Below are 15,097 nucleotides of genomic sequence, written 5' to 3' on the forward strand. Positions count from 1 at the left end.
ATTTTAAGGCTACTAATAAAAAAATTCAAAACTGACTAGCAGATCTGAAAAACTGCATGCAGCCTTCCCAACATAACCCAAGCAGTGCAGAGGACCAGTGATTATTTTATGTAAAAGTCAAGAATTTTAGCAGTTTCATTCTAAACATAAAAATTGTAAAGTAATGTCAATGGACATAATTAGGCAATTTTTTCATTGCTTTAATTGATTCAAGCAGCACTGCTAGGGTTAAATCAAAAAATGCATTTTTTCTTTTGCAAAAAACCCCACTTTTATAACCTAAATCTGTAAAAGTAGACCCCCTGAGATAGCAATCCATCAAACTAACCAAGTATAAAAATAGATGTATTTAAAAAAAATACAAAAGCAGCAAGATAAAAGCATGTAATAAAAGCATGTAGAAACATGAAAAAAGCCAAGACAATATAAAAATAGGTAAATAAATATATGTAACAAAAAAAATAAAATAAAATAAAATAAAATAAAACAGAAACCTGTGTAAGTCTGGATAAAAGGGATGCGGCATTGTTCTTAATTTTTATCATTCTTGTTATCATGTGTTTATAATTAACAGTAATAACTTATAAAATTTTGTATAAAATATTTAAATAATTTAAATATTTCAAATATTAAAATAATTTGCTTATTGCAATTATTTTAATTGTTTTATTTTTAATTTTTAGTTTTTAACTATTATCTTATTAAATTACCTCATCTCCTTATACAAACCATCACATATTATCAAAGATACATCAGGGTAGGTGGGATACTATAACAACATTGGACACATTGTTATACTATTCCACCCACCTTAATGAGGATCCTTTAGGCGTTGCGATGCCATAGCCCTTTGAGTCCAGGTTCCCTCCAACCTTCATGGTGTCGCATGGCTTTCTCTGTTCAATATACTCGTTCATCGTAGATTCGAGCAGGTAAGCGTATTTTCCTTTGGATTTTCGGACTCTGTGGACGCCCTCTGCAGTTGTTTTTACAAACACTGATGGTTCAGCAATTTTCATATACGTCCACATTTTATCAAAAAGTGCAATTTTTGATCGCTGCAAAACAATTAAAAAAAAAAAAAGTTACGTTGAAAGTGAAAACACACAAACTCTCATTGTCAGTTAAATGCTTCTTTACATGAATATCCTTCATCCTTTCATTATCCCTTCTTTAAAAAAAAAATAGCATAGAATGGTCCATACAACACTTCCATGTACACTTCACTATAATGATACTGCAGGAAATCACTCATTGGAGTACTTTACAGTACAGGGTGTCCCTAAATTTGTGAATTTCCCCTTGGGATTAATAAAGTATCTATCTATCTATCTATCTATCTATCTATCTATCTATCTATCTATCTATCTATCTATCTATCTATCTATCTATCTATCTATCTATCTATCTATCTATCTATCTATCTATCTATCTATCTAAAGTTAGGGCACATAGGAAATAGCACTATTTATAACTAACTATATTTTTTTTACCCCACAGATTAAATATGAGTTTGTCGAAAAGAGAAAGAATTGAACTTGTACTTCTTAGTGGACATGAAAGATGGTCATATCGAAAGATTGCAGCTGATTGTAATGCATGTCATCCCAGAAGGGCCCTAATTGGCTTTTCCACTGTGGTGAAGGTGGTTAGAAAGTTTAAAGAAACAGGCAGTGTCATGGACAAACCCCGTTCAGGATGACTAAGGGAATCTGATGAAACGAAAGAAACTGTCATGGCTAAGTTTTACCCTAGCCCCAAAAAATCACACTGAAGACGTTATTAATTAATATTTCAATTAAATAAAATATTGTTCATATTTATTTACCAGACAAAGAGCCCGTTTTGACAACGTAAGATGAAATGGGCACAAGTGGAATAGTAATAAGTATAAGCACCACAAACCTGATATAGGTGTATTGAATGAATGCGTAATTAGGCCTTGAGCTGTAGTCGAAATCACCTTTCAGGCCTCTAGAGCTTTAATCGAAGTCGCCTTTCTCTTTGAATTTTGCGGCCATAAATCTGCCGCCTCCCGTGATGTTGGGGTTTGGATATCGGTCGAAGTCGCCTTTCTCTTTGAATTTTCACGGCCGTAGTCGCCTTTCTCTTTGAATTTTCGCGGCCGTAAATCCGCCGCCTGTCGCGATGTCAGTCTTGTAAGATTTTTCGGGCAGCTGTGCAGAAGGCGACTACACATTCGGCTTTCGGATGTGAGTGAGTGAGTGAGTGAGTGAGTGAGTGAGTGAGTGAGGAGACTGGCGAAGTATGTATTAAGATTTAAAATATGCATTTTGCCTATGTGTCCAGACTTTAGGGACACCCTATATAATACAATCAATTTTTCTGTACAACAATATACACTTTATTAGGTACTGTAAAGGGAAATGTGCTCATAACTGCCTGCCTCTTTAACTAGGACATCTTGACATCTGAACCTGAACATCTGAATTAGAAAATGAGGTCACATCTGATATTTAATTTTATATTTTGTTCTCTCATAAGTTTCTCATATAAGAAGTCTTATTTCAATGAACCAGGAATTACAATGACTCTTGAAGATGAACTGTTTTAGAACTTTTCATGACACTTAATGGCAATGGAGTGTTACTAGAACATACCATTTACCTATATGCTAATTGGTATAACTGAAATACTTCCTAGCTAGTATATGTAAATGAACCTAACTGATAAAAGAAGTTATTCTGTTAGATTTATTCACTCTACCATGTTGCATTCAGGCATCACGGTGGCGCAGTGGGTAGCACTGCTGCCTTGCAGTTAGGAGACCCAGGTTCGCTTCCCGGGTCCTCCCTGCATGAAGTTTGCATGGGTTTCCTCTGGGTTCTCCGGTTTACTCCCACAGTCTAAAGACATGCAGGTTAGGTGCATTGGCGATCCTAAATTGTCCCTAGTGTGTGCTTGGTGTGTGGGGGTTTGCCCTGCGGTGGGCTGGTGCCCTGCCCGGGGTTTGTTTCCTGCCTTGTGCCCTGTGTTGGCTAGGATTGGATTGGCCCCAGCAGACCCCCGTGACCCTGTAGTTAGGATATAGCGGGTTGGATAATGGATGGATGGATGGATGTTGCATTCAACAAGATCACATCCGGGCTCCACCAATTGGTAGTAAATAAATGATGTCCATTTTGGAGTTCGTGTGTAACAATGACTTAAGTCTGTTCTTTATTTCTTTATGGAATATTTCCATAACAGTAAATATTGAGTAAAATGAGCAAGAAATTTAATGAAGTGGAAACTGTAATAATATTTCATTTGAAATTACTATTTTTTTTTTTTTGCAAAATTAAGTTTTATTTACACATTACAACATACAATCCACAAAAATTTCATTAACCCATACAACAAAAACAGTTTTGTTAAGGAACAGTCATTTTCCCATTTTCATTTTTTTAATTGATGACCATAATCAGTCTGAAACATTGGACCAAACATCCATGCTACACACTTATAGTTTGGATCTTAACTCAGTTCTCATTAAAGCTATATTTCCCATTCCCCAATGTCCACAAGCCCTTCCAGCTCTCTTTAGCTGCTGTGAACCCCCACTTCTCAATATCTCCCTTAATTTTCCACTCTAGCTCCATTTCCAAAATATTTTTTTTACCAATTACACATCTCTGACCACAAACCTCTTTATCACGATATACCTGGCACTGCATATGCACTTACTTCTTTGCCAGGCTAATTACAAGCCATATTAAAAAGGCTTCACTTGAACTTCTGCCCTATCCTGCTAGACCCTCTCCTTTCAAAATTAAACCAAACAATAAAACAACCGAATATTTTACCATTATCAATAATCCTTCCACATTCACCCACACTACTTGTGTCCACCTACACTCCCAAAACACATGCCTAATTGTTTCCACCTGGGTACAGGTGGTCTGGTCTTGCCCATTTCCTTGGCTGTGTCAAACCTTGCCTATACATCCTCTCCCGAACACCATTATCCAGTTCAAATCCTTTAAAGTATTTTCCAGCCCTTTTGGCTGTATCACTGTTCATACCCCCACTTCAGACATTCTGGTCAGACTCTGGCCCTCCTCCATTGTACTCCTGATAGCCTTATACTATTCTTTCTCTTTGCAGCACAAAGCAACATCTGCAAATTCCCTGTACTCATTTTCAATTTTGTTCATATATTTCACCTCCTGGTTTCTCTAATGCCTTTGCTGTCAAATTTGACTACACTGTCAGAGTCGTCATTGTAATAGCCATTTCATAGTTACATAAGATTCATAAATATTTTACTAGATGACAATGCATAATCGGTGGGAGGTTCCTATAGCCCTCATAAGTAGAACTGAATTGGTATATTCCTGCCATTTCTAACAGCTCTGACTAAACATTATTCTCAGTTAGTGACCAGCCTTGCCATGTGTAAGGTGTAGAGGGCACATGGTATTAAACTGTGCCTACAGGTGTGTGAAGTAACTTGTAAGAAAACAGCACTTATTTAAGTGCAGAACCGTACGCTTATAGTGTACAGAAGAAGAAGCTAAGAATCTTTAAGTATATAAGAATTTAAGAATCTTTAAGTATAGAAAGAGAAGTAAAGAACTTTTATGTACAGAAATAACTAAAGTTTCTCAAGAAAAGCTAAGTTTAGAGAAGATATATTTTTCCTTTTTATTTGCCTTTTATTCTACGTGTGTATCCACCTTTATTCTTTATTCTTGTGTGTATTATTTGCCTTTAAATTTGCAAAAGTTCGCTGATGACACTGCTATCGTGGGCTGCATCAGGAGAAGGATGGACAGGAGGAGGAGTATAGGAACCTACACTTGAACATCAGCAAAACCAAGGAGCTGGTGGTGGATTTTAGGAGGCCCAGACCCCTCCTGGACCCCATGATCATCAGAGGTGACTGTGTGCAGAGGGTACAGACCTATAAATATCTGGGAGTGCAGTTGGATGATAAATTGGACTGGACTGCCAATACTGATTCTCTGTGCAAGAGAGGACAGAGCCGGCTATACTTCCTTAGAAGACTGGCGTCCTTCAACATCTGCAATAAGATGCTGCAGATGTTCTATCAGACGGTTGTGGTGAGTGCCCTCTTCTATGCTGTGGTGTGCTGGGGAGGCAGCATTAAGAAGAAGGACGCCTCATGCCTGGACAAACTGGTGAGGAAAGCAGGCTCTATTGTAGGCATGGAGCTCGACAGTTTAACATCCGTGGCAGAGTGATGGCCGCTCAAAAGGCTCCTATCAATTATGGAGAATCCAATGCATCCACTAAATAGTATCATCTCTAGACAGAAGAGCAGCTTCAGCGACAGACTGCTGTCAATGTCCTGCTCCACTGACAGACTGAGGAGATCGTTCCTCCCCCACACTATGCGACTCTTCAATTCCACCTGGTTGGGGTAAACGTTAACATTATACAAAGTTATTGTCTTTGCTTACCTGCATTTTTATTACTCTTTAATTTATTATTGTTTTTGTATCAGTATGCTGCTGTGAATTTCCCCTTGGGATTGATAAAGTATCTATCTATCTATCTATCTATCTATCTATCTATCTATCTATCTATCTATCTATCTATCTATCTATCTATCTATCTATCTATCTATCTATCTATCTATCTATCTATCTATCTATCTATCTATCTATCTATCTATCTATCTATCAAGCCTAAAAGTAGATTGAAAAGTCAAAAGGATCAACTGGGAGAACCTTTGGCAAGAAAATGCACTCCCTACAATAATCGGAGAACAAGGACCTTCACACCTAATTACCGCTGATGTACTTTCATGTCATCCCATCAGGAAACAATATGGCTTCTCAAAGAATTAACGCCATAAAATATAAATGTTTAAACAAAATAATTTAAAATGCTACCAGAAACAGATTCTGCGTAATTTAAAACTAGAAAGTGAAAAAGAATATCCAGGAAAAAAAGTAACATAATGTGAAAAAGAATTTAAAGCAAAACCAAATTATAAGACTGATCTGGAACTGTTAGGTGTAAAGACTATTAACTAATGAAATTAAAATGCCCTCCTTGGAGGTATGAATGAGAAAATACCACTTGGCATGCATGTGCATCTGAGGAACACCCTGCCAGCTCTGTGCTGGAGTACAGTACCACCCTGGAGCGAGAGGGGATGCTGTTGCTAACTGTTCTGTCTCTTTCCTCCACATCTCTGAGAAGACGACTCACGAGGATGACTGACCACACCCCCATCACCTCCATAAGTCCTGCCCATTCCAATTCTAGATACTATAAAAAACAGCCATTCCCGGAAGGAGGCATCTCACTTGTGACCCGAGCCTTCAGCAGGACAGAGCTCCCAGTCAGATCAGTTATAAGAGAAATGCTGCTTAAGCTTTCTAGCGCCCCCTTGCACCTGTTTATTTCTTTGAATATTATTATTTTTTCTTTTGCCTCACAATTAAACAGGGTGGCCTGGCTGGCACACCCACTGTTTTTGTGACTCTCTTCCACATACTAAACTTCTGAAGAAATTAACCAGTAACATTTAACTTCATATACGGTATGTAAAAATTGTAAAACTACACATTGCACGCACTTCAGAATGCCTAAAATCTTCCAGGGATTAGATATCAAACTGAGGGTGATGCTAAAAAGGTTCCAGCTTCCTTTGGCCAAATATTTCAGCTAACACTTTTCCTAGACATCTGTATCTCCTGTCTAGTGTTGATAGGCAAAATTCACCAAAGCATTTTTCCCAGCAATTTTATCTTGTTCGCCAATTACCTTATTTGCCGAATATTTTCCTGAAAATTCGCTTTTTTTTCCCAGCACCCTATGATAATTTGTGTGTCCAGCATGATGTCACAGAGCTGTAGCAGCCACAGTTGAATGGGACAGCCCTGGCTGAGTACCTGTATGTAATGCTGATCTTCATAGTGAGTGTTATGCCAGATCAACCGCTATTCACTGAAAATTCTTTTTCCGGTATGAATTTAACAAGAACTGTTTTATTGATATAAAAATTAGCTAAAAATACAACACACAAGCAGAAGGAAACTGGAAATGTGTTGGTGTATTCTTGTCTTAAAGGTAATGTGGAGTTCGATGTGACCTATATGCAATATGTGAGCCTATCCCTATAACAGAATTACCCAGAGTGCTGCATGGTTAATGCAGACAGTAAGGACTGTAGAACCCACATGCTTTAGTGTTGCTCTTATTAGGTAACCTTGGCAGTAAGCAAGCAAGTGTGTCAGAGAAAAGAAAAACAAATCACACTTTTCGGGTAGTCGCTTTAAAATCTATAAGTGGCAAGCCTCAGTGAATTCATGCTCCCTGCTCCTGTTGTGACTGTCTGCAAGACATTTCACTGTTATGATATTTAATTCTATTAATTTTATCTCAGGGAGGCATGGTGGTGCTCCCAGCTGTCTCCTCCAATAAATGACTATATTTGTAACCCTATTCCTAATTGAGAAATTTAATATGATTTTATTGATTACCGTATATACTCAAATATAAGTCATGTCTTGAAACCCGAAAAATCGATCATAAAATCAGACCCCGACTTATACGCCCGTTCAAAAATACGACACAATTTTTTTTTTACATATTCTTGCTTCCTCCAATCTCGCACCAGTTTCTCAGACACATCGAATTTTGTTGCAGCAGTGCAGTTACCGATTTCTTTCGCCACTTCAGCGACTTTAATTTAAAACCAGCTTCATATTTTCTTCTGATCGAACGTTTCATCGTAGATAAGGGATGCTCTTACGATAAAGGTGTATGAGGGTGTGAGGTACAAAAAACACAAATCAGTGCAAATGTCACTTCGGAATAGTTTGGATATTACCGTGTGGACACATAGCCACAATAGAGAGAGAGGTTAGGAGCACACACTGATACAACGCATTGCTGCACCCACATAGAAAAAAAAGGCAGTGTGCTCCATGGTTACTCTCTCAGGTGGGTGGGTGTTAGCATATCATAATCTCTTGGACCAATAGCGTGAGTTTTCCGCATTCAACTCATACGACCGACATCATAAAGTACCAGCAATTAAAGAGTAAAATCAACTCCCAGACAAATCAAGTCCTGACTTACCTGTGAGAGAACCTATCTGCGAGTATACATGGTACTAAGTTTAAGGAATAGATACCGTAGATGGGTAGATTTAATACCATTTTGTAGATAGTTTTTAATTATAGCTGAAAAAAACTTGATCAGCTTACTTTAATACAGGGGTTTCACAAGGTAGTGCTAGGAAGCTTGATACTTTTTGTTCAAACAGACTCTAATCTCTTGTTTTCATTTTGTCATTCTGGGGTTTTGAGTGTTTGGTGAGTGGGAAAAAATGAATTTAAATGACATTAGCACAAAGGTGAAACATAACAAAATATGTAAAAAGTGAAGGGGTCTGAATATTTTCTGAATCCAATGTATCTATTCATATTTTTTTTTTGTAATTTGCTTTCTTGCTAACAGTATGTGGCTGTTATAGGACATCCATTTATTCCAATTAAACAGTTATGATGTGCTTGAACAATTCCTAAGTTAATAAAAAAAAAAACTTAATGAAGAAAAGCAAAGGAGGAAGCAACTTATGCTAAAGAGCAGCTCAGCTAGTGTCATTTGCACTTGTATGCTCATTATATGGTGACAATATTTTAAACTCAGTGTTGAAGTACCGTAGCCAATAAGACAATTAACCGCTATTTTCAGACTATGAATAAGTGCCGTTTTCTAATTATGTTCTTTTACCATCTATTCTCACATTTAAATTAACCTACTGTGCAAGTGAGACTCCTGGCTTTCTATAAATTACCATATTTATTATGTTTTTCAGATAACAAGATTGCAGTCAGCTCATTTTTTTGGTCAAATCCCATATCTGCTAAAATGCAGGGGATGTTTCATGAGTGGGCACAAGTATAGTGATCGGTACAATTTAACACCAATTAGTTACCCTTTTTATCGTCTCAACATTGTGAATTAAAGTAGTTTTAGAAGCCTGAAAAATGTTCCTTGCCCAGATGCTTACTTGTTATTCTGTTAGCTGAGCTTCTTCAAGGACCCAATTCGTTTTATTCATTTTGTAGTGCAGCAACATGGTTGGGGGGTGGGGGCATTTTTTTGGAGCCCTGGACTAATGGGGGGCTCAGGACAGTTTGTGCACAAAATTTTTTTTTTTGTATTGCCATCATCATAAAAACATCTGGGGCCTCATGTATAAACGGTGCGTACGCACAGAAATGTTGCGTACGAATGTATCCATGCTCAAATCGCAATGTATAAAACCTAAACTTGACGTAAAGCCACGCACATTTCCACGGTACCTCATACCCTGGCGTACACAATTTCTCTGCTCTGTTTTGCAGACTGGCGGCACCCAGCGTCAAAGCAGTGCTACTGTTCCTGTGTGGTTACCCTTTCTTTCTTAGACCCACATTCCTGACGCGGCTTTATAAATACACTGAAATTAACTGCATATTGTTTATTAGTGTAATGCATCTGATTGTAATTAACCTGTAGCAATATAATGGTCCAGGGAATAGCCATAGTATTCCAAATACCATAACTGCTTTAGCGTTGTTACTCTCACTGCATCTTCTTCTTCTTTCAGCTGCTCCCGTTAAGGGTTGCCACAGCAGATCATTTTTTTCCATATTACTCTCACTGCACCACTCGGAGTATTTATATCACTGTATCTGAGTGGGAAATCACAGCAGCAGCTGATCGGAAAGAGAATTATTGGGATACAGTTTCAAGTACACGCTGCCTCAGCCACGGCAAAATGCATCAAAGCCTTTCCTGTACGGACCTCGTGTTTCAGGAACAGTTTGTACCCTAATAAGCTTTCATATGACACTCAGACGGTCTGCTACGAGTTGCCTTTTCACGCCGACTTTGCTATGTGACAACTTTTTTATTTCGGGCACTGTGCGACTTTGTGAACTTGAGCTCGAGTTTCTCTGACACTATGTCACTCGATCAACTTTCTTTTGTTGATTATACTACTGTTTAAACCTACAAATAGTACGTTTTTCCTTTGCTTCCACTTGGTATTCGCTGAAATTCTTATATATTCCCCCGTGTTTTTCCCATTGTCTTTTCACAGAAGGCTATTTATATCGATTTGCATATTCAAAGAGGCATAATTCTGGGAGGAGCTGGGGTGGGACAGAAGGCGCGTGCACGTGCGTTACTTTTCACGCTGATCAGGATTTATGTAGTGGAAGAACGTGAAAGTTTGCGTACGCACAGATTCCTGCATCTGGATTTTCTGTGCGTACGCACATTCCCGCTTTTGTGCTTATGCCATGTTATAGTGTGAGTTCTACGCACAGCGTTATACATGAGGCCCCTGGTGATCTGACAACAGCATTTGAGTGTCAACAAAATCATCTAAAGAAAATATAGCGTTCCCCCTTTTTAAAATGATCAGATACCACTTGAATTTCATAATGCTAATGGCCTATTCTAAATGATTTTACTGAGATACTTGCATTGCATTGTGTATTTTTGTATGTTACCAGTCACTGTGGTCAGGGCAGAGCATAGAGATAAACTAAATGATTCACGCACAATTGAATTCTCAGGGTTTTGCTTTGGAAAATCTTCTTCTTCTTTTGGCTGCTCCCATTTAGGGATCGCAACAGCAGATCATCCGTCTCCATCTATCCTTGCCTTTTCCATCATTTTCTGCCAAGCCACCTACCTTCACATTTTCCTTAACCTTATCCATAAACCTCCCTTTTGGCCTCCTTCTTTTCCTCTCAACATGCTTTTCCCACTATAACCCTCATCTCTCATCTGCACATGCCCAAACCATCTCAATTTATCCTCTCCCACTTGGTCACCAAACTGTTGTACCTGTGTTATCCGTCTAATTTACTCATTCATGGTTCTGTCTACCCTCGGTACAAATCGTGGCATCTTCGCCTCTGCCATTTCCAGCTCTGCCTCCTGTCTTTTCATCAGTGCCACTGTCTGCAACCATACAACATAGCTGGTCTCACCACCATTTTATAGACCTTCCCTTTCACTCTTGCAGGTTCTCTTGTATCACAAGTCACTCCTGCCACCCTTTTCCACCAAGTCAACCCTGCCTGCACTCTCTTCTTTCACCTCTCTGCCGCACTCTCCGTTGCTTTGGACTGTTGTACCGAAGTATTTGAATTTAACTACTTGCAAAAAACTACTTGCAAGCTACGAAGGGTTTAAAGCTGGCAAAGCTGTTCTGCTATAGTAAAAAGTTATTAATACAGGCGCCTGTCGTAAGACAAGGTGAAGTAAGCTGACCTAGAGTAACTTCCTCTTTAGGAGTGCGTCTGTTAGACACAGGAAAAAATTAAAAAGATAAAGACGACTGTTTCTTCATTAGGACATGTACACAGAAAAAGAAATGGTTGGCCGATTTGTGCAATATAAGATGAAATGCTTAGGTGATGTTTCATAAGTAAGGGGGAGGGAGAAAATGAATATATACATAAAAAGGCCGACCAAAAAGTGAAATGTGCTCTTCTGCTTTGTAAAGCATGAATCCATGTACTCATCTGTGACTGAATAAAAGCTGATTGACTGAACTACTCCCGTCTTCCTCGGAGATCTCCTTCCACATCATCTACCTTCACCACCTCTGCTCCTTGTAGTTGCACCTTTCCACCACGTTCCCTTTCATTCACGCACATGTACGCCGTCTTACTCCTACTGATACTCTTATTCCCTTTCTCACCAGTAAGGACCTCCACCTCTCCAGATTTGTCTCAACCCGTGGTCTACTCTCACTACAGATCACAATTTCATCCGCGAAAATCACAGTCAACGGAGACTCCTGTCTGACTTCATCTGTCAACCTGCCCATCAGCATCGCAAACAGGAAAGCGCTCAGAGCTGATCCTTGTTGTAACCCCACTCTCACCTTGAACCAGGCTGTCATTCCTACCACACACTTCACCGTAATCACACTCTCCACATAAATATTCTGTAACACCCTCTGCATACTTTTCTGCTACTCCCGACTTCCTCATACAGTACCATAACTCCTCTTTTGACACCCTGTTATACACTTTATCTATGTCCACAAACACACAATGCAGTTCCTTCTCACCTTCTCTGCGGATTGCTTTGGAAAATAATTTGAGAAATGAATTTGTGCCATTCACACAAGAACAAAAAATGTTTCGTTCCTGTCTGAAAATGTTTTCATACATTAACTCTACATGTGTCTGAATGTCTTTTAGTATTTATATACAGCTTTCTATTTGGGAAAACAATCATTGGAACTGTGCATACCCTCAGCTAGGATAAGGTGGTTGCTTGTGGGGAAATTTGAGAAAGTTTGGATTTGTTGACTTATGTCATGAGATGTAGATCATGTTTGTCTTTACTTGTGTTAAAAGAAGCTGCTTGTCTTAAGTTAAAGATCAAAATATTAAGAGCAGACAAAGATGTTACACAGAGAATGGCTGTAATTACCCTGATAGTACATGACTATAATTAGCTTGTCTCCCTGGTTATCTTTAACTGATGTTTAAAAGCCTCCTAGTTCTTACATATTTTAAAGTTTGTTTCTCGTTTAGTTGTGTTATGTTGCTAACTCAACTACATGTCTAAGCTTATAACAAGAAACCTGCCACATACATAGTGCACACATGTCGGGTGATCACTGAAGGGTTTGTGTGTGTGTCTGAAATAAACCTTGCTCAGAGCTGATCCATGATTAAAGTGTCTTTGATTTATTTTTCATACAGGTCATTTCTTTAATTAATTAATGATTTTAATCTAGTTTACTAACATGCAACGCAGACAGGCCATGTTTCATAGTGGTTAGGAGGTTCCACTCTCAAATTGCAAGCCCTCAGAAAAAGAAGCCAGTTTAAGATGAGGCCTCAGCTAAAGAAAATGTGGCAATGCATGCCATATGCGGAGACTTAGAGATGTATGTCAAAAATAAAAATGTAACATTACGACTGAATTACAGGGAAGATAGTGCTGTAATTCAGTGGGATGTCAATGAGGTTAAAAAGGAACAGAAAAAATATCTAAGAAGGTCAGGTCATTGATTAAGCCCCTTGTAATTACATTTTTTTTCTCAAAAACACATGAAAAAAGTGTTGCACGTTTTGGCTTGAAAAATTACATTTTTATTAAATCTCATCTTTCTGCTAAAAAACATGCAAAAACTAACAGTACAAAGTCAGAAGTGTAGAAAGTATAATAATGATACAAATAATAATAATCATAATATGAACAGCACACTGCACATGCATGAGTGACGCGAGTGTCATTTTCAAATTCACCATTTCAATTTCACTACCTGAAGACAGATTCACCTCGTCATCAATGCTGATAAGAGGCACTTCTTATGATTCACATTTGAGAGTAGGAGAAGATGTGTCTACACTGTTGCCCGAGTAGCTCTTAGGCCTGATGCTGTTGGCACTTTTACAGCCCGAGTAATCCTCCAGTCTAACATGAAACGCATGTGTCCCATTGCCCGAGTGAAACTCTGGACTAACTCTTTTAGCACTGGTTTTACTGCCCGAGTAACGCTCGGGTCTAACACTAAGGAGGGTAACAAAGTGACTTCTCATGACACCAAAATACAATCCCTGCAGCATCAGATCACATCTGTCTCCACTAAACTAATCGAGCTGGTAGACTGAAACCGGAAAAATATTATTAATATTATTGGCCTCAAAGAAAATGTTAAAGGCCGTGAAGACCATTTAGTTTTTGGAAAGGCTGTGATCTCTTCCCCAAACTTAGAGGATTCTCTCCATGAACTGAACTTTGCCAGTGGATATACTTATTAACCAGGAAACCTTCTCATCTGAGGCATGTGATTCTGAAGTTTTTAAATTCTGCTGATCTTCAGTTCATTTTGAGAGTGGCAAGGAAAGCCACAATTCTCTCTTACGAGGGGCAACCGATTTATTTTCATTCTGATTTCCACCCTACTACTGCTAAAGCTGGAAAGGTGTTTACCTACTCCAGTAGTAAAGCATGCTGATGGAATTGGTCTACCATCTCTTCTCCTGTATGTATCCTGTCTGTCTCAAGTTGACCCAAGGATCACGGCATGTGATCCTTGATGATCCAAAGTTGATGACTCTATTGATAACTTCCAAGCCAAAGGTGCCTTTATTCAATTGTGTAATCAGGTGGGCTTGTACTCATATTGGTCCTTCATTTTGTGGCATTTTGAAGAGCATTGAGGATTGCCAACAAGATTAACTTATTTTAATTATTTATTTATGACAGGACCGCTCCACAATTATTATATTGGCCAGGGTCTTCTGAAACTTTCTTCCTTAATATAATTAGCTTATATGTGTTTAATATCTGTTCTTTTTTTTAGCTTTCTGGGAGGCCAGTGAATTTTCACCGTTTCTCTGGGGACAGTTTGGGGCTCACCAGGTTGTTTAGAGTGGGTCCCTTCAATGCTGAGGGCCAGGTGCAGTGTCTTTCAATATTCTTCTTCTCTGGTTGTCTGCTTTTGTTCAGTTATTAACATATATTTCTGTATATTGTTATTTTCAGCTCTGAACTCCTAATATGTCTTCACAATGTGCATCAGGGATGACCTGGAAGCATTTGCTGAACTAGTACAGTTTAAGTGTGTTGAGTGCATGGGAATTATGCCTACAGGGCCAGTGGGGTTAGGGGTGCTAGTGTGAAGGGGTTTACTTGCTGTTTAATGTTTGATTGGAATTTTGATTCTTCCTGGGGTTATTCTGTTGGTTTTGGGTGGGTAAATTTTCCCTGCATCTATGGCTTTATTTACTTTTTTTATTTGTCTGGCACACCGGGAGGGAAAACGACGGCCAGGCGTCAACTCCTCAGCATCCTCCTTTTGTGTGTGTGTTATGTTTCAATATTTTATTTCAATATCTTCCTCTTTACTTCTATTTCTAACCTTAAAATATTATCTTTGACCGTCCAGGGCCTTGGATCAAACGTCAATTATCTGTGGTGTGAGAGGGTTGGTGTTAGCATTATTACAAGAAACTAAGCCCTGGGCTAATGATGCACCCAGATGTTGTAATAGGTGCTACAATCAGCTTCAATTGACTCTTGGAAACAAGCCGTAGTGATTCTTTTTCAACACACATTGCAAGTAAAGTCTTTGCGAGTG

The 15,097-nt window shown here is 38.7% G+C and overlaps 1 protein-coding gene across 5 annotated transcripts in view; it reads right to left on the reverse strand.

Annotated features, from left to right (window-relative positions):
* Positions 1–15,097, reverse strand: part of gria2b (glutamate receptor, ionotropic, AMPA 2b) — a 185,614-nt gene that overhangs the window by 15,101 nt on the left and 155,416 nt on the right. For all 5 annotated transcript variants that reach the window (XM_028802665.2, XM_051928137.1, XM_051928136.1 and 2 more), the window contains exon 13: positions 811–1,058. In XM_028802665.2, coding sequence (XP_028658498.1) covers positions 811–1,058 — 248 coding nt within the window. The remainder of the gene's footprint in view (positions 1–810; positions 1,059–15,097) is intronic.

This window comes from Erpetoichthys calabaricus, chromosome 5 (genome assembly GCF_900747795.2).
Source record: "Erpetoichthys calabaricus chromosome 5, fErpCal1.3, whole genome shotgun sequence".
NCBI classification, from domain to species: domain Eukaryota; kingdom Metazoa; phylum Chordata; class Cladistia; order Polypteriformes; family Polypteridae; genus Erpetoichthys; species Erpetoichthys calabaricus.